Here is a 23,594-nt window from a genome sequence, read left to right as displayed (position 1 = left end):
TAGCCTCCACTCTTCCATCCTCAGGCCCTGTCAGGTTTGGTGGGAGAGGCTTACCTCCCTCTCTGCCCGAGGTGTCTCTTCTCATTGGACCACAATAAGTTCCATTTGGCATAGCTTGGCCTTGGAAATATATTTTCCCATAGCTTTCGAAGAGCTTTGTAAGGAAAGGGTTTATTTAGTCTTTTATCAGCTAATGCTTTTGGTAGAAATATGTCAAATTCAGAAGAATTTTAGAAATTTAGAAATATTTTTTTTTTGAGAAATGTATCTTTATCACAAAAAATAAAGCCTCTAGCATTTTGTATTGATTGACTACAAGGTCTTTTTCTCCCAAAACTAGTTAACTTTTTTTTTGTTTGTTTTTTGTTTTTTGTTTTTCGAGACAGGGCTTCTTTGTATCTTTGGAGCCTGTTCTAGACCAGGCTGGCCTCAAACTCCCAGAGATCCGCCTGCCTCTGCCTCCCAAGTGCTGGGATTAAAGGCGTGCACCACCACCGCCTGGCAAAACTAGTTAACTTTTTAAAATGACTTTATTAATACATCTATCATTATTTGTTTTTGTTTTTTGGTTTTTAGACAGGGTTTCTCTGTAGCTTTGGAGCCCTTCCTTGAACTCCCTTTGCAGACCAGGCTGTCCTCGAACTCACAGTGATTCGCCTGCCTCTGCCTCCCGATAGATTACTCCATACACTTCATATTTGAATTATATCAGGCCTAGCATCTGTTCTTAATTTATTTTTTAAACTTTTTTTCAATCCCTTTCTTTTAATTTATGCTTGCAGAAAATGGTATTTTTGGTTGAGGTTATTTTAAGGTGGCGCTGAAATAAATCCTGGGACTGTCCTTTTGTTCAGCAGCGCATGTTCCTTTGAGGCTACGCATCCAGGGTCACCCTACCAAAATAAATCCTTCAGCCCCTTGCAAACTCTCAAGTGTCTGGCCACTTTTGAGAGCCGACTTGTGGCATGATGTTTGCAGTTGCCCCTGAGCCACAGGCGTGCCCTTCTCTGGCCTTTCCCAGGGGTTCCCAGCACTCTTGTTCTGTCAGTAACATTGCTCTGTGTCACCGTTTTAACTCCATGCTCTACCGCCGATAGTTCAATGTCCGTCGGCCCTGCTTTCTCAGCAATGAGCTACACGGATAGAACAGCATCCTGCTCTTGTGTAAACATTCTAGGTCTATTCAGAATTGTCAGGCTAGTTTCCTTGCCTTGATCTAAGTCAGTTTGAAGAACCTAAATACAGAAAATGAAACTTTTTTTTTCTCATTTTAAAAGAAAAATTCTCAAATCCTCTGTTTTCACAGATGGACTGTAACTGTATAGGAATAACTTGAGACTGTGTATGTGGCTCACAAATCTTTAAAAGGATGTGCATCCAGTACTCCTTTTTCCCGTGTGGTAGAAGGACTTAAACATTCCCGGGAAATTGGGAAATGTATTGCTTGTTTACTTTGAAATCTGGTACACTGAAAAAAAAATTCCTCCTAATATGCATGGAATTCCAAAATTTTATCCCTCCCCCCTTTTAAATTTAGTTAGGCTATACCTTTCTGTTCTCCTGGGAGTTTTCAAAACTGCATCATGATTATACAGGGATGGAGTTCTCGACTAATGTGGATCTGTCTAAACCCATTGGATTGTAAGTCTGCTTCAAACTGGGATGCGGATTTTCCCTATCGAAACCCTCCTACTTCAGTTAAGCTGGATGAATCCAGCCCTGTCCAGAGAAAAGTTTGTGTTGAAGTGGGTAGAATTGAAAATGTGGGCTAAATAGCGGTTACTGGAGAAATGAGGAAGGTGAAGGTTGAGCTGTGACTGTAAATCTTGATGTGCCTCTCTGTCTCTGAAGGGTAGTCAGCGAGGTCTCTCTTGTGTGGGGAACGAAAGGAAGAGCTGCTGAGCCAATCAGGTGGGCCTGTGCTGTGGAAGGACCACAACCACAGCGGAGGGGAGCTGTCGCAGCTGTGGATAGAGTGACATGATCCTTGTAGTGTGACTGTCCCTGCAGAACTCGGGGAAGATCGTCTGTTCCATGTGTGCTGACTCATTGTCAGTCTCCTTGGCCCTTCAGATGTTTGTGCGGTCTGTATGCAGGCTGTGCGTCCCTGTACTAGCAGTCCTGGCTCTCAGATTGCATCATTATGTGGCTTTCTGGATGAGCATGTGACCCAGGGAGCTGCAGTGCTGGTGGGCCATCTGATACTTTTCTGTCCGTAAGATGCAGTGGATGGTAAGGCTGGGGCTGCTGGAGCGGCCTGGAGCATGCAGAGCCCTGAGCATGCAGGAGGGTGTGGTCAGGAGTCAGTGTGTGAGGGACTGGGTGTTCTGAGTTTCCTGCCAGTCTGAAGCAAGTGTTACCATTGACCTTTGTTGACATATGATTTAGTAACATCTTTGGCCTGAGCCATGTGAGACTCAGATTTCTCTTTCTCCTAGAAGGTTTGTAACAGATGGACGGTGTCCAATAATCTGTGCCTTGTTACTCATTGGGAACCTTTGATAAATTGTCTGGGTCCCTGGCACACAATAGGCTTGCAGCAAATGAACATAATTAAATAATAAATTTATTAAGTTGCAGAACTTAAAGTGATAGGGCCGAGCTGTCTAATTGTCAATGGGTTAATTCGCAGGTGCCATGCTTGCTACCTGTGTTTGCGAATTAATTTGGTTGCACAGCAATGTATCTTTTCATGATTTGTACCGAAGGCCCTAAGGGTCCCTGAAGGCAGAATGTTGATTTTGGTTTCATGGCATGCATTTCCTTGGGTTGTGCTCTGTATTTTTTTTCTTTCCTGTACTTGTTCTTCTATCTCTGACCTTTGAATGAAATGGTCCTGGGAAACAACTTTCATTGGTTTTATAGTTTTGAACAGTTTAAATCTGCCTTTTGCGGAAAGGATTGGTGTTCATGATCTTTTCTACCAAAAGGCTTGACTGGAAAACCCTTGAAGTTCCACAAATACTGCTGTTTATTTAATTAGGCAATCTTATATAAAAAGAAAGAAGAAAGTGCTTCCTTTTCAAATTAGGAAATTTAGCACCATCACCACCCCCTGATTATAAGATTATAGCAATTCTGAATGGTCGGAAGAATTTGTTTTTGCTTCAGTTTTTCTTCTTGTGTATCAGAGTGCTTTGGCAACTATAATTGAATACATCTCTGGTTACCACTACATTAACATAAGGGAATTGTGCTATAGATGTGAGTATTCAGTGGGAGGAAGAAGACAGACTTGGGTCTTTGTTATGGATTAACTTAATGATAATTACTTTTGTTAAGAACCACTGAGATGTACACCACCACCACACATACGTTCATTCTCTCTGTCTCTCTGTCTCTTTTACTCTGAGTGGGACTATTGATAGTTCAGGAGGTTTGGAACATCTTGAAACATCATATCAATTGTTATGCAGATAGTGACATCTTCCATAAACAAAACCACTTTGGAATTTCCAAATATATATGTGCAAATATTGAATGACTAATGGATGGTTATTGTTAATACTGTATACTTGACAGAATCTAGAATCACTTAGAGATAGGTCTCTGAGCATGCGTGGGAGGGCTATCTTAATTAGTTAACTGATGTGTTGAGATCCATCATTTTAATTACAAAGAACATTTTTATGTGTATAGGTGTTTTGCCTGTATATCAGTGTATCATATATGTGCTTGGTATCCATAGAGGCCAGAGGTGTTGGATCTCCTGGAACTAGTTAGTGGTGGTTGTGAACTTGCATGTGGGTGCTGGAGTTGAACCCCAGACCTCTGGAAGACCATCCAGTGCTTTTACAAACACTGAGCCAATTCTCCAGTCCCAGGAAGATCCATCCTGATTGTGGGCAGAACTGTTTCCTAGGCAGGGGATTCTGGATTGTGTGCAGTGGGTGGAAGTAAACCGAGTCTACGTTTATCCCTTCCCATTTCTCAGCTCTACATGGCAGTGTGACCTACTCCATGAGGCTCTCGATACGGTGCATCCCCTACTGTGATGGACCGTAACTTGAACTGTGAGCCTTTCCTTTAAGTTGGTTTTGTCAGAGTATCCCCACCATCCCAACAGGAAAAGAAACGAAGACACTACTGAGACGACTTGGCTCATCAAGATTTCTTCCCAGTTGCAGAAGGTCTTACAGCTTCCGATGGGATAGCTACCTTTGCAGACATCAAGGCATTGCCAGACACCGTGGAACAGTCAGGAAACTGGGCTTTTCAGGTCGGACATGGGGTTTGCACCATCAAGAGTAGGCCATGGGGCTTAGATGGCTAGCCAACCTGCTTGTCTCTTCTCTAGCTTCAACACACGTTTTCACTTGTACCCATAAGTACACTAATTCTGATTGGAATTTCCGGGAAATTGGAGGTTGGAGTTTTGATCCATGACTCTTTTCTCGTTTTACAACATTAGGGTTCTGGGATTGAACTCAGGTCTTCTCTACTGACTGAGCCATCTTGCTAGCCCAGAAAGGCTTTCTTTTATTCAAACTTAAAATTTTTTTAATGGAGTTACATTGTATGTAATGCCAAAGTAGAGATTCAGTATGATGTTTATTCTGTTAAGTGAACCAAAGGGCTTTGCTTCTTAAGACTATCACTTTAGACCTAAAACCAAATTATAATTATGGCAAGTGGAAATAACTCAAGAAACCTTTTAGACTCTAGCATGCAACTAGTTTTTTCCCTAACTTAAAAGGTAAAGTGAGAGGGTTGTAAGACCAACGAGCTCAGCCTGGACACCTCCAGTGACCAGGAAGGTGTGCATGCCTGTGGCTGTTCATGGCTTTACTTGGTGTGCAGAGCAGTGTTGAGCACTGCAGCCTTGGCCTGGTTCAGATACCGCTGTTGTAGGGGCTGGGCCTTCCTTTCCTTAGAAAGCTGGAAGAGTTTCCTGTTGACCATCCACCTTCCCACGTGGCTGGGTTTCTTTTAATCCCCAATCACTACTGTATACATTTCCACCATGGCTGTGTTGTGTTCTGGATGGTCTCTAAAATACCGTTGAGACAGAGCTACAGCATCCTGGAATTGAGGGAATTGCTGGAGACCCTTAGTCTCTTTCTGCAGGTCAAAAGCAGAGAACTCAATTGCCTCTGCCTAACAAGTCCCATTTCAGAATCTCATCCAGAGCCCAGGCCTCTTGAATACTTTCCTTTTCATATTGGTAGAGTCAGAAAATGTCACGATACCAAATTTAGCATGGCGAACTATTTATCTAGCTGCTTTTCTTAGGTTAGAACATAAACTTGTCTTTGGTTTTGGCTGCTGCAGACATTTTGATTTCTCTCTGTCCAACAGTCTCTGGACCTCTTCCCCTAAATGATTGACAGTGACCTTCAGCCTAATTTATGTACCTCTGAGGACTTGGTATTTGGCCTGAGAACATTTTGTGGCGCTGCCATTGGTCCTTCTTCCAACCTTTTCAGTGAAGGGTAACCCTGCCTGTGAACTCCTTGTCCTGCAGGGCAGCTCTTCTTACCCAGGTAGTCTCAGACGATTCTGCAACCCAGAGTGTTCACCGGTCCCATATCTGACCTGCAGGGTGGAAAGCAATATCCTCTTCTGGTGAGGTTAGCAGGTGGCATGGTAAGAGTTGCCGGAGAGAGGTCCTGTCTGTTGGTGATTTATAAGATCCACCTCCTGACTTCAGGCAGAAAAGGAAAGAGGAAGGTGGCTGTTCTGCAGCCAGGGTGTCTGTTTGCAGACCTGGCGGTGGGAGATGGAGCCCTGTGTCTTGACTGAAGCTTCTCAGCCTTGTCCTAGAAAAGCTCAAAAAACCCTTTATTTCCCTCAGCACAGACCTGACAGAGGAGGAAGGGGAATAGAGAGGGATGTTAAACTGTCTCAGTGCTTCCCACTGACCTGTAAGGTCCCGGAAGCCAACAGTGGCTGTCATGTCATTTTGTTTGCCCTCAGTACCCCAGTCCATCAGCATCTTGTTGAGGGCAATGACGTTTACTGTTTGCCCTCTTATTAGTTCTGGGAATCCTGAAAGTCAGTCTGTACCAGTGTTTGGGCTCTTGTTTTCAATTTCCAAGCTTCTGTCTTTGCATTTGTTTCAAAGAATGTCTTGATAGTGTTTGTGAATATAGTTTTTCAGTGTAATTTTACCTAAATAAATCACCCTGGTTTCAAGACTCAAGTTTTATGTATAAAATTGCTTGAAGTAATTGAGAATTTGTTATCTTAATGTTATTTTTTAAATAGCAGTACTAGAATAGCCTCAGAAGCATCTGTAGGTGTCCACAGTCATGATGAATGACAAGCCTAGGTTTTAGAGTTAGTCACCTCCATCTGAGGATGTTGAGCAAATATCTGACGGAATTTAGAAATGGAAATTACCAAGAACCTAACTCATGCGTGTATTGTGTGGATTAAGTGAGGTCAGATGTCCAAAGTGATAGATAATATAATTCATGGCACAGTATAAGAAGACACCTAGAAGGTTTGGGATTTCTTTTTTATTTATTACTGGTGTTAATTTTTATATGGACCATGACAGCACCCTGGCTGTCCTGGAACTCACTCTGTAGACCAGGCTGGCTGGCCTCGAATTCACAGAGATCCACCTACCTCTGCCTCCTGAGTGCTAGGATTAAAGGCATGCACCACCATCGCCTGGCCCTCTGTTTTGAATACCTCTGCCTCTTGTCCCTTGGAAGTCCAAAGCTGCCTTGAGAGTGCCTGACAGCTTCCATGGCGACTTGTGTTTTCTTTCTCCTCTTGGCACCTCTTATTCCCGGTTGTTTGAGCATCTGTTATTTATCTTTACTCCCCGATGCAGACCCTGTCTCTTCCTTAATCATACTTCGAGTCTCCCAATATCAAGGCTGGTCTGTCCAGACGGTTTTGGCTAAGGCAGGATTGGTGGCTAAGGAAAGCACCCAGGTTAGATTCCGACATGCCTTACTGGGAATTGTTTCCCCTACCACTGCTGTGCCTCATCCAGACCACCTCCAATGAGACATAGATGTTTTCCATAGTATACTAAAAGATGGACAGTGCTCGAGTTGGGATTATGCTTTTAGGCATGATTTTTTTCCTTTTATATTACAAGATCTTTAAACTTAAACTAGTACTTGTCCTACAGTTGGGAAAAAATAGCTCAGTCTTAAGAGCTGAGAAACTTTATAGGGTCGGGGAAGAATTTAGCACAAGTCGCGTAAGTAACTTCTTGCTCTTAGTGATCCCTCTGATCCCTTAAAGTGTGGGATGTAACAGCCTCTCACATACCTCCTAATCACCGGTCAATGCCTGTGTCACAGCACAGGTGCTCTTGTGTGGGCAACTGCTCTAGGCGGCGGCATAAGCTGGGAGAGGCCTCCGAGTGAGGCGGGCTAAAGTCTCATGCGATAGCCAACTTTATTCAGAGCATCAGACGGTTTGTACCCTGAGGGTTAAGGACAGCCACATGTTTCCCATAGAGACGTATGAACAACAGCAGCTGAAGTGAACTCCCTCTTGTCCAACTACACCTTGGAGGAGCATGGAAACAGGTTCCAAGAACAATTCTGTGTTTTCGAAGACTCTTGTTTTCTTGGCGTTTTCTCACAAGCACTAAGGATTCTGCACGCAGGACTCCGTTGGCTCTTTGAACTGTCTTTGGCTTTGTATGTCTGAATGACCAGGATTGCCTCCTATCCCATCACACCCTCACTTCCATCCTTAGCACTTCCGTGTCCTCTGGTGGCTCTGTGTGGCTCTTGCTGAAGGACCAGTGTCTACTGTGTTCCCGACTCCAGTGCCGCCTTGCTCCTCGTCCCCGCAGCAGCTGACACGGCTGTTCTCTCTGCCACTTACGCCATCCTCCCCGACTGTTCCGGTGATGCTTTGCACACCCTTCTCCCTGAGAACTTTAAACATGGATGTCCTCAGGTGTCTTCTCTCTCCAGTTGTCATGCACTCCAAGGTTACCTCTTCTGGCCATGACTTCAACATTTCCTATCATGACAGAGTCTGTAACTTTACTGCATTGGAGCAAAGCTGAGACATCAGTAGAAAGAAGCATCTCAATGTTACGTCCCAGGAAGGAAGAAAAGAGCAGTGATATAAATAGCATAGTGATCTGCAACCCCGTTAATCGTATAGATGGATTTCATTTCAGAAATGTCAGCTTAGTGGTAAATGCACAGCCCAGAATCTGAGTGTGATTTCCTTAGCGTGTATTAAATGCCATTTTCAGAGCATGAGCTCCTGCTATAAGTCATCTTCCCAGGGGCCGGCAAAACTGTTGTAATAACTCTGTCCAAGAAATGAAAAGTTTTCCAAGTCTCATCTTCAGCTCTGAGAAGCATTACTGCTGTGTAGATGAAATAGACCTGAGACAGCCAAACAATGAAGCATAGCTATTAAACTAGTAGGTCTTAAGGATGGTGCCGGAATGCGGTAATTTATTTCACTTAAGGTTGTTCCAGCTACCTTAGCATGCTGTGAGGTGGCCCCTGAACATTGCTCTGTCTTCACACTCTTCGTCCAGTGATGGAATTGTCATATTCATTACCCATTTCTTGTATTGGTGCACACACTGGCAGATCATTCTTTCATTTATTTTTCCTCCATTTATTTTTTTTCTTCTATAGCTTCAAAATTGCTTTTGACAGCTCTGGGACCTGTGAGAATGATTGCCAGACTTTGAAATTTCATTTTCCTGCAGCAGCATCCAAAGTTAACAAAAAGACATGGGAATAATTCCATTAAGTCTCCCCATCTGCCAACATCTGTGTCCTTCACGTTGTTCTACTGGGCTTTCTAAAAATAATTTTAAGAGGTATAAGCACTTTCATTTCTGTAGGGAGAAGATTTCATACTTGATATTTTTACCTTAAATTATTACCTTATATTATTACCTTATGTTTAGTATATTGAATAACGTTCAGTTTCACTAGTCCTAAAAGCAGAAAAACATTATTTATGTTTCATTTTTGCATATTGTTAATTAATACACAAACTCGAATTTAGCTACATACCTCTAAACAGCCAAATGATTTTCCCTCAGAAAAATGCTATAAAGGGCAGTGGTGGCGCACGCCTTTAATCCCAGCACTCGGGAGGCAGAGGCAGGCTGATCTCTGTGAGTTCAAGGCTAATCTGGTCTACAAGAGCTAGTTCCAGGACAGGCTCCAAAGTTACAGAGAAATGCTGTCCCGAAAAATGTATCTTCCTAGTTTTCTCCTTCCATAGCTCTTTCTTAATATCTTTCTTAAAGTTGATTCAAAATAGAATGTTTGGTAAATAAAATTACACAACCATGTGGGAACTGAAAAGGAAAAAGCACCTTAAAGTAGTCTTGGATCGAAGAAGAGGTAAGGCCTGCAATATTGGACTTGATTCAGAGTGAGTAAAGGAGCTGCCTTCCATGATGGAACTAAAGAGATGGCTCAGCACTTATGGGTCAATGGCTCACAGTCGCGCCCTTCCCCCAGGCTATCCAGTGCCGCCTTCTTGCCTGCTCAGGCACCTGCACTCAAGTGCATAAACCCAGCATAACTGAAAACAAAGTCAACCTTAAAATCAAAAGGGGCTGTTGCACTAAAGAAGTCACTGTGTTCCAGTTTTCACACACCGGGTACAGAGTGTCTTGTCTTCTCTGTGGTTTGTCGTGTGGTAGTCCCACTGCAATAACCTTGAAATTGCTCTGCATAAAAACACTCAAGTGCTTGATGAAAAGCATTCTGTATACCCAACAGTTGGAGGAGAATTCCATTCATTAGAATCATTAGAAACTTTTCCCAGCAAATCAACGCGGATCTCAGTCTTTAGGGTTTATGTGCTTTTCTCCGATAGGTTTCTCCCATATGTATCTTTGTATTCCCTACTATAGTAGTTTATGTGAAAGCAGATATTCATACACCATGTCTACAACTTTACAAATGCATAGAAAAGCATGCTGTTTTCTTTCCTATAGAACGAACGTAGCTCATATTCATACAGTCATGTAAATGCAGAGCTTTAATGCATATGTGTTTTGACTTAAATTTGAGATTTTGTATAACTACGATAAAATAAAACCTCTGACCTTTTTAACCCTTAAGGAAAGAATACAGCTTGTTAATGTTTTGTGAGACATTTAGAGTCATATTTTCATAACAGGTGTTTTATGATTTGATATACATGATCATAGTCTGCCACTGAATGAAGGAAAATATTTTAATTATTGGAAACATCCTCAGATGTAAGTTTTAGAGTAAGTAGTATAAGGTTACCGAATATTTTGTGATTGGATCTTTTGATTTTCCTCAAACTTCTCTAGGTTGAAAATGTCCGCTTGGTAGATCGAGTGTCCTGTAAAAAAGCAGCACTGGGGACTTTATATTTGACGGCTACTCATGTCATATTCGTGGAAAATTCACCCGACACGAGGAAAGAAACCTGGGTATGCTATCCACATTTTTGGCCTTACATGTTTTTCATTTGTTTCAGAGTAGAGAACATGGAGTATTTTGGGCATTTGGAGGTGATTTCTGGGGTATATTAGAAAAGGGATGTCTTTCTGAAATCACAGTCATATTTACCTGGTGCATCTATGTATCTTAAACATTAACTATTTAGGTATCATCAAAGCTAGACCTAGCAGTGGCCTGGAGCTGCCGGAACTTCATGCCATAGCCGTGGAGAAGAGCTTCAGTCCTGCCGGTTGTAGCATGTCCATATCTGATTTGCTGTAGCTAGTTTTTTGCAGGGTGCTTTAGAATACTTGGTAGTTTTTGAAAGTTTCATACTTTCATACAGTGTGTACTGACCAGACGCTTCCCTCCACTCCCCTAGTGTCCTCATCCTCTGTCCCTCTCAACTTCATTTCCTCCTCTTATGGTTGTTAATGTCCTAGTCCAGTCAGGACTGTCTGTATGCACATGGTTATATTGCTAACCACTGCGGCCATGACCCAAGAGGAGAGTGACTCTCCCTTTATCAACAGCTATCAGTTGCCAATAGTTCCTCCAGTGGGCTGCTCCCCCATGCACAATCTTATAGATTATCTGTTCTCTTATTTTATTATATTGATTTTACTTTCTGATAATTTCAAAAAGGAAAGGAAAGCTGGAGACTCATCGTGTCACTAGGTATATTTGTGTTTAATCATCAAAACATTAAACATATAGTACCACAAACATGACTTTGTTAACTACAGCCAAATCTTGACTTGTAGATTTCATTTCCATACTCCACGGACAGGACTACAGTTAGTGGCAGGTAGCCAGAACCACACAGTGGACAGGAACTTCATGGAGACCTGCCCTTAAAGACAGAACATAGATCTCTTCAAAAGCTGGGGAGTTGCAGTCCAGAATGGTTTATTTTCTTATCAGTTTGTTTATTAATGGAATGATGATTGCAAAGGTTCTAGATGAGGTAAGAAAGTAAGGAATGTGGAGTTACTGATCAGAGGGTTCAAAGTTTCATATAGATTGGAGGACAAGGTTTTGAGGTTGATAGCGTTATATACCAGGGTTTATAGTAAATCATGATGTATTATATATTTCAAAGTATCTTGAGTAAATTTCAAATGTATCACCATAAAAATCATAGCTCAGGAAGTTGATGCACACACAGACATATGTATGTATGTGTGTATGTATATATGTTGATTTAATCATTCCACATTTTTTGTATATATATATATATATATGAATAGCACTGTGCTATGGTCTGTCCACTGAAAATAACAAACTGTGAGAAAGTGAAATATTTTTATTTGTAGCCCGCCCGACCACCAACAGCTTAGAGACCAAGTAGCCATTGAACTTGAGCATCCCATGTGGAATTAAGGAGCATGGTGGCACTTCCCAGTGGAGCCATCTCTAACTTTTGTTGATCGCAAAAGTTTATTTTACTAACTTCCCATGACCTTATTTAATTTTAGCTATTAGATGCATTCAGCATTTGACTCCCAAAATGTTCCCTACCTGGAGCTGTGCAAATTTAAATGCTGAATATTTCTCTTCAAAATAATAAGTGCGACTGTCAGACAGTCTGGAACTGAAAACTAAAGCTACGTTCGTCTGTAGCTGATTCTTCCTTGGAATCTCCCAGTTCTTATAAACAGAGTACAGGTGTTGAATGAGGCAAATGTTGAGGGATGTTTCTTGTCTGTGGCTCAGAGACCTCTTTGTCCTTGTCGTTTTGTTTCTTATTCATGCTTACCATACACATATTAACTTTTGGTCCTAGATTCTGCACAGTCAGATCTCCACCATTGAAAAGCAGGCAACGACGGCTACTGGCTGTCCTCTGCTTATTCGCTGCAAGAACTTTCAGATTGTACAACTTGTCATACCACAGGAGAGAGACTGCCATGACGTCTACATCTCTCTGATGCGCCTTGCACGGCCAGGTAGGCAAAGGAACTCGGCACCTCATATGCGACTTCTGAAGAAAGGCACAAGTCATGGTGAAGAGTTTGTATTATGCTTAGGAATAGCAGTGTTTTAGGGCTTGCTTGCTGTCTTTGCCCGAATGATCACTTGGTACATTAATCTTGTCTTTTGAGGTCTCCCATGAGTTATTTGGTATGTTGGCTTCATTTGATAGCCTTTGTATTCTCTTATATTGTGGTTATAATGTGGTTTTCTTTCATTCTGAAGTCACTTTAAAAAATTACACAACTTTGGGAATTGAGTCACTTGGTATGAGACCTAGGACAGAACTTACAATTTGTTACAAAGAGTTGAAAACATCGTTAAGTAAACCATCTAGAGCATGGAAGAACACTCTAGATGTTTTAGGTAACAATGTTTTCAACTCTTTTAGATGTTTTAGGTAACAATGTTTTCAACTCTTTTAATGCTCTAGATTAAAAGAGTTGAAAACATTGTTACCTAAAACATCTAGAGTGTTCTTCCTTTCCCAGAATGGTCTAGTTTCTTGTTTATTTTTCTTTTGTTTCTTTGAGACAGGGTCTCACTATGTAGCCTTCACTGATCTAAAGGTCAGAGTTCTGGATTTTGAGAGGATATATATTTGCTTTGATCATTAGTAATAACAGCTAGGCTTTTGTTAGTATCAGTGACTGTTGGGAGAACCTTTTGGGTCTTCCAAACAGAACACTCCCACACTTACAGTGGGGAGAATGTTTGAAGATGGAAAACGGGTAGTCTGTGTAGCTGTCTTCTTCTAGCTCATGTAGTAGCTGGGGCTTTAGCCGGAGAGCTTACAATATACATCTGGAGAAGTGTTCTTGACTCTCTGCAAGGTTTGTGTGAGCTTGCTTAGAGGAAATATGCTTTCTGGTCGCTTGTGAAAAACATACCATCTAGCTAGAACCTCAGCGTCACGTGGAAGGTGTCAATAGGGGAAATAGGATATGTGCGTGGAGTTCCTTTACCAAGTGCATCCTGGTTCAGGATGAGACATTTGTGACCTCCAAAAGGCATTGGGCTGGGTTCTGACTTCCTTCATTTGTAGATATTTTAGATCCAGTTTTGTTACTTATTGGAAGTGATCCCTGGGAGTTGTCACAATCTGGTCATTTTGACTTTGCTTTGTTCTTTCAAGACAGTTGGTTGAGACTTTCCCGATCTCCAAGCGTGTTAAGAATAACTGCAGAGTAAGCCAGAAAAATCAGTTGAACTTTCTGGAGGGTGCTCTATAATTGGAACAGCTGTTCTGGGAAGATGTAGGCTAGGTTGCATGCAGCAGAGCTTGCAAGAAGAGTTATGTGCCAGCAATTTTTGTGTCACTGATTAATGGATGTGGCAGGGTAATAAATGTGCTCTGACCGGATTAATGGGATTTAGAGATAGCTGGAGAACTGGGCAGGGCTAAACAGAGCTGGAAGAGCAGCTCTAAGGGTGGCAAAGGACGTGGTGGGAGCAGGATGTGCTAACACTTTCTGTGAGGGTCCCTTTGCTTCTAAAAACGCATGCTTTTTCTTCAGAGGTGACATTTTGGTCTTTAGATATTAGATGGAGCCAAAGACCTGATTGGCTGCCTTTTCCATAAATTAAAACATAGTAATTCATTGAATTAAAACGGTCACCTGAGCGGATTTTAAATGACTCTGGCATTTTGAAACACTGGCATTAGAAACGTCAGGTTATGTAACACAGTGTTTTAATAAGTGTGGGAAGATGGGACACAGCCCAGGCAGTTCCCGAGCTGCTGAATGCAGTGCTGTTACTAGCAGTGGTCTCGGAGGCAGGACTCGAATCGGGAAGGAGATGAGAGAGGTGGAGGGGCTCATATACAAAGCAGCAGCTCTCTACTGGGGGCAAGCACGGTTCATCACAGATCACCTGGACATAGTTGACAAAATATATCCTTATTCCCCTGATAGGCATGTCAGTAAGGAGGAAAGGATGGGGAGGAGAGACAGAAGAGGAAGGGAGTTAGCTGGGGCACAGTGCTGGTTCCACATCAGCTCAGTGCTTATTCTGGTCATGAACGTGGATCTCTTGTGGCTATTGCTGATTGCAGACTGCTACAGAAGACTTTTTTATGTTTTTTTTTTTTTTTTTTTTTTTTACAAAAAAATGTTTGGGAGTTCATCTAATTCAAGACTTACGAAGGAGGCCTTCTCCAAGCTATATGGGTCCTTTGGATTTCTGGACAACTAAAACATTAGAAGAGATTTAACTGGTTTTCATTTTATTTAAATAAAGATGGGTAGGCATTTGGTCATAGATTATTAAAAAATAACAGTGTAAGATAATTTAGTTAAAAGAAAGATTGGACCCAGATGAGAAAATACGTTAGTCTGGTGGGTCTGACTTACTAATAAGGCTATGAAATTCTCTGATTAAAAGAAGCCTGTTTCTCAGAGGGCTCTGCTTTCCCATGTGCGTGCTGTCTTTAGTCCCCCTTCTAATTTGCCTCTTGCTGTTTATTTTTCTATCAATTATCTTGCCTTCTTTAGTGTTTGTGTATCCTTCAATACTTAAATAATTTATGTTTACTTTTTACCAAATTACAGCCTTTTTTAAAAAGTTCATCTTAATTCCCAATTCTTCTGCATATCTTCCCTTCTTTTGGTGGTGGGAATTGGACCTAGGGCCTCACACATGCAAAGTGCTTACTGTACCGCTCAGCTGCAGCCACGCTCAGCTACAGCCACGCTCAGCTACAGCCACAGTTCTGTATATTTACTACGGTTTTCAAAAATCCCATGATTGGGTTTATCTCATTTTCTTAATTTGAATCTTTATACTGTCTAAATCATTGATGCTTGAGCAAATTTGCAGTGGCATTTTATTTTCATTTGTGTAGGTATATATAGTCATGTGTGTAAGGGTTGGAGGACAACTTCAAGAGCTGTTCCACCTTGGGGTTTTTTTGTTATTTTTTATTTTAGTTTTTATTATTTTATGTGTATGAGTATTCATGTATGTACCACATGTGTGCAGTGCCTGAACATAAGATCACCTGGGGCTGGAATTAAGAGCTACACGTGGTGCGGAGGATGAAATCTGGGTTCTCTGCCCCTTTAACCATTGGGACATCCCTCTGGAAGCCACCATGTGTTCTGAAAGAAGGTCTCTTATTGACTTGGATCATAACAAGTAGGCTAGGCCGATAGGCAGATGAGCCCAGAGATCTGCCTGTCTGCTCTCCCAGTGATGAGATTACAAGTGTGAGCCACCACGCCTGCATGTATTTAATGGCAGTCAGTTAATCTTGGGTCCTCATGGTTACAGGGTAACTGCTTTACTGATTCTTCCATTTCCCCACCCTGCTCATTTCTTTTTTTATTGATCTGAGTCTGGTAGTCCTCTTCTATGACATTAGCTTCTACAGCCCTAATGTATAATCTAAACTTGGACTTATTTAAAATACACAGTGAAGATGAGGCACCCTTACTATTTTATTTTAGGGGTGCAAAATCCAGTAACAGCCTCTGTTATCTTCTTATTGTTCTCTGATGGGTCTTCCATGGCATTTATTATGATTTGGCTTAATTCAGTGGATTGTCTAAGGCTTTCAATATTTCGGATCCTAAAAACCCCACAGTTCTGCATCCTGATGGTAGCTGGTGGCCTTTTTTTCTTTTTTGCTTATCTTTGAATTTTTGAAGTACATTTAGCATTAAATTTTCCTCTATTTTTCCAAGTTATTCTATAGGGAGATAACATTTCTTCCTATTTTTTTTTCTAAATATCCTCTTCTAATAACTTTTTCTGAGGATAGCTGCAAAGCTCTTCTCCTTCCCCCGACATGCCCCTTCTGCACCTCTCTCCGCACCTTTTATATGTGAGAAAAGGAGCAAAGGGTCAATGACAGGTTCCAAGTTGGGAGTTTACACTTGAAGTTGTGTTCCTGTAGGAAGCAGGAAATTCAACTGAGTGAGAAGATGATGGTAAGAGAAGGGGGTTCAGCTGGAGTGGAGAGAGACTTGCTTCCCATAGTGACAGCTCACAGACTTTCCAGAGTGAGGAGACACAGTGAGCAGTAGCGTAACACAGTGAAAGTGCATATCTCTGTGCTCAGTTTTCATTATGTATTTGACTAAAATACAAACCAGGCTTTCCAGAAATATTCATGATTAATTAATTTTATATAATATTTTAGGAATTGTCAGTTTGCTTTTCTGGGTAAAAATACATTTAAGTTTGTCTTTGTTAAGCTAATTATATTGTCTTGGTAGACAGTATGCAGTGATGTAGGATTAGGTTTTATTAGAAAAACTTTGGTTTAAAAAGCAATTTTTAAAATTAAAGGTGTGTTTTAGATTACTCCTGTAGTTCAGATGCTTGGTTTCTTCTTGTTGTTGTTTTGGTTTGCTTTAGCTTTTCATACGAAGAGGTCCAATGTGCCCTTCTAATAAGAACCCTAGGACAACACCCCATTCCCCCACTTCCCAGCCTGTCCCGGCAGCAGAAGCTGTTCTGAGGGATGTGATGGCACAGACCTGGAAATACAAAGTCTGAGCATTGTTTATCATGTCTGTTTTAAGAGGGGTAGGGTAGATCAGCTGAGGGAGATGGCCTTGCTTAGATGGACAAATAATTTTCTCTTGTGCCGCGCACAACGCCTGTCTGCACTCTATGCTCTAGCATACAGTTCACGAGCTTCAGGAAAGGGGCTGGAGGTTGAAAGGTACAAAGACAGAGACACAGAGACACAGACCTCTAGTCACTAGTAAGAAACCCTTGATTCAGTAGCACCACGGAGGCTTATATACCCAACACAGTAAGGTGGGCCAACAGGTGAAAACCTTATCCTCTGATCCTCAAAGCAAGGCAACACGTGCTCGTGAAGCAGAACTGGTAAACAACTTTGACACAGCTTTCAGTAACTCAAATCAGAAGGAAAGTAAAGATCTCTAGCAGGGAAGAGCAGCTGGAGGCCAGGACTCTAAATGGTCCCAACACTCTTGTTCATAGTTAAAGATTACTATAAAGAGAATAATAGTTCATAGACAGAGACAGCTGTGTTGTACGACATACATCTGATATGGGATTGATATCCAACTATGTAAGAAACTTAAACTCCGTGAGAAGAAAACACATAATCCAAGTAAGAATTACAAGGGACTTAACTAGACATTTCTAAAATTATCCGAATGGGTAACAAGTGGAAAAACTTGGCGTCACTAATCATTTGGCAGATAAAAATGAAAACCACATTGAGATGCTGCTTCACACCCATGAGAGTGTCTAATGTGAAAAGAAACAAATACTCTTTGAGATCAGGAAGGATAAGAAAAGACCTCTTGTCTACGGTGGGGATATAAATGAGTATAGCCATTATCGAGAACAGTGTGGGCACTCCTCAGAAACCAAACATAGAGCCGCCGTCTGATGCACCTACAGACTTGAAATCATTACATTGTCTCCTTCCATGTTCATTTTAACAGCCTCACCCTCACAGTTAGCAACCTGTGCCCATCAGCTGATGAATAGAGAGAAAAATGTTCACTATACATGTGCTATTAATGAATATTATACATTTCAATACTGCTAAGAAGGTAGATTCAGGATATTCTCATCACAAACCTATTTGTTATTTGAAGTTCATTAGTTTGATTTACTACTCCATGCTGTATTTAAAAATCTTAACAGGACTTGGGAAGTGACTCAGCAGTTAGGATTTCTCACTGTGCAAGCTGGATGACCAACGTGATTCCATAGTGGAAGGAGAGAACGAACCCTGATTATTCTGTGCATGGCACGCATACACACACAGATAATAATAATGATAGTGGGAATCTCAATATCAAATTGAACCATATGTGTGCATGTGTGTGCGTGCACCTAGAATTTGTCATTATACAAATTTAAAAAACATACCTGCAAACAGAATACTACTAAACATTTCTTCAGTCCAAAAAATTGTTTTAATCTTCCTTCCCCGATAACTGTTAAAATTTTGCCGTATTTTGTGATGCGCGTTGGGGTAGGAGGGACAGAACAGTAGTGAAGTGGGAACTAGTCTGTAGAATTTACGTCTGTGCTGGGTACTTTTTCATTTCTCAGATTACACAGTCCCCAGTGTACAGTGTAGGCTGGCTTCTGAGTAAGAGGCTTGTCCACAGTACAGAAACAAGATCCAGGTTTGGCCAACAACAACAAAAATAAAATGGAGGCTTTCTTGCCCTCATATGGAATTTTAAGATTGGGGCTGAAGATTTGTTTATCATCCCTTTATATAAAAGTGTCCAAAAGAAAACATCTTAAAATTTCAATGTAAACCTAGTCTGATATCTTCCAACTGCAGGGTCTTCCTGTCCAGTGTTGGTTTTGTACACTCTGACTGTTCACTCTCAGCCCACATACAGAGAACTGTCAGTCATGGGATGTTTTTCCTCTTCGGACCTTGAGACCTATTTGTAAACACTTAACAAAAGGAAGCTTCACTTCCATTGTTACCCCCAGGGAGCTGAGGAGTTCTCAAGAGATCCTTTTGGCATCTTCAACAAACTTCTTTTGCAGTTAGCAGTATGGTAGCAGATGTCCGAGTCATGAAAAGGGTACTCAGTAACGGAAAAGATGGCTCAGTGTTGAGCCAGCTCTTCCCAAAACAGGGTCTCAATCTTCTCTGCTGCTCCCCATTAGCTCATATGCCAGAAACTGTTTTTACTGATCGTGTCTGGGGTGTGTGTGTTTGTGATGTGCTAGCGCCTGCCTGTGCACCGTTCTTCTCTGATGCACAGCCCAGTGTTCTGCTTTGATGTTTAGAATGGTGATGTCACGAAAGACTGAAGTGGAACACAATTTATCTAGTTGTGCCTCTTAGACGTCTAATGAAAAAGATGTACTCCTTGAAAATGCCCTTATCTTCCTTCAAAATACGACCCTTGTCTTTCTTCTTTCCTGCGGGTGAGTCATGTTAATAGCAGTCAAAACAGCCTTATGACTGAGTTTGGCTTGGCCTCCTGTTGGTGGCCAGCTCTTTTATAGGGCCTTCAGTCACACATAGGAGCATTAAATTGTCCACCCAGAGTGCTGTCAGCCAGCTGAGCATGAAATGGGAGGGCCTGGGAAAACTGAGGCTATAGGCCCACATTAGAGAGAGAAAGGAGGTGTATGAGGGTGGAGAAGGGGAATAAGGGAAGAGCTGAGAACTTCTGCGGGAACATGGAACACAGATGGCCTGTAGGGTGCTCTTCCTCAGCCTCCTTTGCCTCACTTTTCTCGTCTTTGAAGTGAGGGTCAGCACTAGTGCCTACCAGCTGGATTGATCGGTTTCTTAGAATAGAATCTAGAACCAAACAAAGACTCATCATGGTCAGGAATTCTTAGGTCTTGAACTTCTAAGCCACAGATGCCCACCCAGCATTTTCGAACGTGTCTGTAGTGATAAGGCGAGCAGGCCTGCTTTTCATCCTGCCCGGCTCCCACACGGCTAGCTTTACCCAAAATAACAACACACAAACTGTGTTCTTTTAAACACTGCTTGGCCCATTATATCTAGCCTCTTCTTGGCTAACTCTCATATCTTGATTAACCCATTTCTAATAATCTGTGTAGCACCACGAGGTGGTGCCTTACCGGGAAAGATTCAGCATGTCTGATCTGGTGGCTGGCTCCGTGACGTCTGCTTGACTCAGCTTTCTTTCTCCCAGAATTCTGTTCTGTCTACTCCACCCACCTATGTTCTGACCTATCAGGCCGAACAGTTTCTTTATTAACCAATGAAAGTATGACCCTCCTCCATCATGTGTCTGTTCCTGAACCAAGCTGTAGTGATACAAACTATACACGGAGTCCCCAAAATGAAACAAAATGTGGCCTTGTACTATATTTTGTATTATATACATGTTAAAGTAACTATATTAGCTATATTGGGTTAAAATATTACTAAATTAATTTCACTGTTTCCTTTTATTTTTTAATGTGGCAACAGGGACTTTGGTAATGGCAATGTGGTAATATGGTAAACTGTATACTTCCCTTATATGGCAAGACCAGAGCAAAAAAAAAAAAAAACAAATGCTAAATTTTATTGGGAAAAGGGAGGAAGTAAGAAGTAAGACTCTTGGTCTTGGCCTTACAAGCCTGAGGGAGAAAAATGTCTGGCCGAATTGAAAGAAAGCTTCCATGATGCATCCCTCAGTTTGGACTCTATGTGTAGGCTGTGGTGCTTTATAGACTGATTTTATTAATGGCTCCTCTAAAGACCTTAAGAGCGACATGATTATATTATGTGTAGTTGTTAAAAATACATGTTTTGTTACATAATTCACAGCTTTTCTAACTATTTTGTTTCTGATTTCTTAATTTTGTGAGCATCAAACTATGTCCCTCTTAGGACCCGTTCCAGAGCCAAACAGAATAGATGTCTGATGAATTCCTACATTCTTAATTATTGTCATGCTTTGTATTTTATGTGTTTTGGAAAATAGTCACTTTTGAAGCAGTTAAAACGACTCTGTCCTCAAGGAGGAAAGGCCCTGCTTTCTGCAGAGAAGGAAGCTCTTGCAGAGTTGCATCCAGATGCCTCAAGGTCGTCTTGTCATTGCTGGGAGGGGTTCCTGTGACCCTGTCCATAGCAGCAGGGTGCCCTTGTTCCCTTGCCAGGGGTGGGAGGCTGGGATGGTGAACTCCAGCTGGGACAGAATGTTTTTGGGGCAGTTTCTGGCTTTGACTTAGCTTGATTTGGCTTCTACTCTCTTTTTCTTGCAGTGAAATACGAGGAGTTATACTGCTTTTCCTTCAATCCCAAGCTGGATAAGGAAGAAAGAGAACAGGGCTGGTTGCTGATTGATCTTAGTGAAGAATACGAGAGAATGGGCCTCCCCGATAACTATTGGCAGCTCAGCGATGTGAATAGAGACTACAGAGTGAGTGGCAACCATGTTAGTGGGATCCAAACACTTACTCCGCATGAATCAACAACGGCAGTTAGCGTGGGATAACTTGTATCTCCTCTAGATTCCGCTGCTCTTTATAGATGAAGTCTGAGGGTCCCCAAGTCTTTCTCTTTTTGCTGGTACCCTGCCCCCTCCACTACTGGGAATCGAACCCAGGGTCTTGGGCATGCTGCACAAATGATCTGCCACAGTAGCTGTATGCCAGGTGGCCCAACCGTACCTAGAATTAGTCCCTCAAGACCATCCGTGCATACTTCTCCTCTTAAGGGGGTGAGCATGTGGAAACTCAGGAAGGCCAAGTGGAGACTCTGTGGGCAGCCAGTTGATGGGAGAGCTGGCTGGAACCTCATTCTCCCATCACATCTTTTTATAGCACAGGGGACGATCAGAGGGACTCCAATGGCAGTTTGGCACCAGCCTCTTGATACGCTTACTGGATTCTCAATTGGTACATAAGGTCACCAAGAGGTTCCCTAGAGAGATGTGGAAAAAAATGTGCCTATACTCACAGGGAGGAGGAGTGCCAAGATAGCCCTTGTTCTCTCCAGTGATAAACTCACATGTTCGTGTTAGCTTCAGTATTGATTCCTAGTGCTTTAGGGAGTTAGCAAGGGAAGGGAGAAAGAGGTGTGGAGGGGCAGCAGAGAAAGAGGGAGGGCGAAAGAGAGAGACAATATGAATGGTAATAGCATGGTTTAACTGTTGTGTGTTTGTGGGTTTGTTTGCTCAGGCTCAAGCCCAGGGTTCTGAGCATGTCTGGCAAACGCCTTACCATACCGCTGAGATATACTTCAAGCCCCCTCTTCTGTATTACTTTCCTTCCTTTGTTGATAGTTACATAATTTAATAGACCCTTTCTTATTTAAATAGTGCCTGCCTGTGTTTATTGAACAGTCATAGCGACTCTCTGAATTGCCTGTTTGCATTCTTGCTCCTTTATCCTAGAAGACTATCTCAGTATATTGTAGATACTGTTTTGCTTTAGGTAATTGTTAACCATTCATGGAGCTATTAAAGATACATTCCAGCATGTTTTTCTGATCTTCAGAACTTCTCATTTGTGTTTTTTTTGTTTTTGTTTTTTGACAGTCTCAGGCAGCCCAGGCTGAACTCAAACTCACATGTAGCCAAGGATGGCCTTCAACTCCTGATCCTCCTGCCTTTGTATGTCAAGTGCTAAGGTGTAGATATGTTTCTCATTACCTGACTTATGAGTGCTGGAGACTGAACCCAGAATATCTGAGCTGCATCCCAGTTCTAATTAATCATAGATTTTAATCATAATTTGTACTTTTGTATATGGCTACTCTTTGTCTAAATTTGACACTGTATAAAATCTACAATTAGTTTTTCACTAATTATGATTATTATAGTTTAAGACTACATCTTATCCTAACATTGGATGGTTCTTCACTATTCTTCAGAATATCTCGGAGATACAGATTGTTTGAGATGCAGATGGTTACTCCTGATACTGAATCTTCTTTGTAATTATGCTTAAATTCAATAATTGATACCTTACTTTATCTTTGTGAAGGTATCAGGTTAATATAATTAGACCAAGTTGTCCTCTTGTTAAACTCAACTTTTACACCAAATGTTTTATTTAGCCTTAAGATGAAAGTGAAGGGAAACCCAGCTCTAAAGCAAAGCAAGTCAGATGTCTTTATTTCTAAAGCAACGGTGTGACTCTTTTTGATCAAGGAAGAACACTGCGAGCTGCAGCCAGTGAATTGTATTTTCTTGAAAATAGGGCTCTTTTCCTTTTGGTGACTTCCCCCAGAGAACTAACATCCCCAATGTGACTCATGCATAGTAACCGGAGTCCTGCTCTACACAGACTGAAAACCATGTGTCACACAGCGTTTCTTTTCCACAGTAACACGCAGCAAAAACAAGGCCGCCCATTTACAGAGTGTTGTGCAGAAAAGGTGGAAACCGCGGGGATTTTCTGACTTGAGAAATACAACAGACTTGTCTTTATCTATTGCCCTCCTGATAGAACAGAGATTGTCTACATAGTAAGTTCTGGCTAGCCATCCATTGAGGAAAATTCCATCTTAATCCACTTCATGACCTTATGATTAAGAAAAATATGTATTTCCCTCTTGCTTTATGAGTTATTTTATACTTGGCACAAGTCCTTTCAAGTGGGTGGCCGAGAGGAACTTGCCAGTGATGGAGGTGATGTCAGAAGAGTTCTGCTGTGCTCTGATTGTGTGGTCTTGGGCAGGTTAGTCACTGTCAACTCTGATGTCAACGCCACATGAGCCAGGATACCTGTGGCACTTGCTCATGGCAGCCTAACTCCCTAAGTACGTTCTTTGTTTTATACACAACCCTGAGATTA

General features: G+C 41.7%; 1 protein-coding gene across 1 annotated transcript in view; it reads left to right on the top strand.

Moving 5' to 3' along the window:
• Window positions 1-23,594, top strand: part of Mtmr7 (myotubularin related protein 7) — a 78,704-nt gene that overhangs the window by 13,794 nt on the left and 41,316 nt on the right. Inside the window, exons 2-4 of the mRNA XM_005362544.3 lie at window positions 10,250-10,372; window positions 12,169-12,331; window positions 21,057-21,214. Coding sequence (XP_005362601.1) covers window positions 10,250-10,372; window positions 12,169-12,331; window positions 21,057-21,214 — 444 coding nt within the window. The remainder of the gene's footprint in view (window positions 1-10,249; window positions 10,373-12,168; window positions 12,332-21,056; window positions 21,215-23,594) is intronic.

The sequence above is a fragment of the Microtus ochrogaster genome, linkage group LG7_11 (genome assembly GCF_000317375.1).
Source record: "Microtus ochrogaster isolate Prairie Vole_2 linkage group LG7_11, MicOch1.0, whole genome shotgun sequence".
In the NCBI taxonomy this organism is placed as follows: Eukaryota; Metazoa; Chordata; class Mammalia; order Rodentia; family Cricetidae; genus Microtus; species Microtus ochrogaster.
This window is presented reverse-complemented; position numbering and strand designations above follow the sequence as displayed.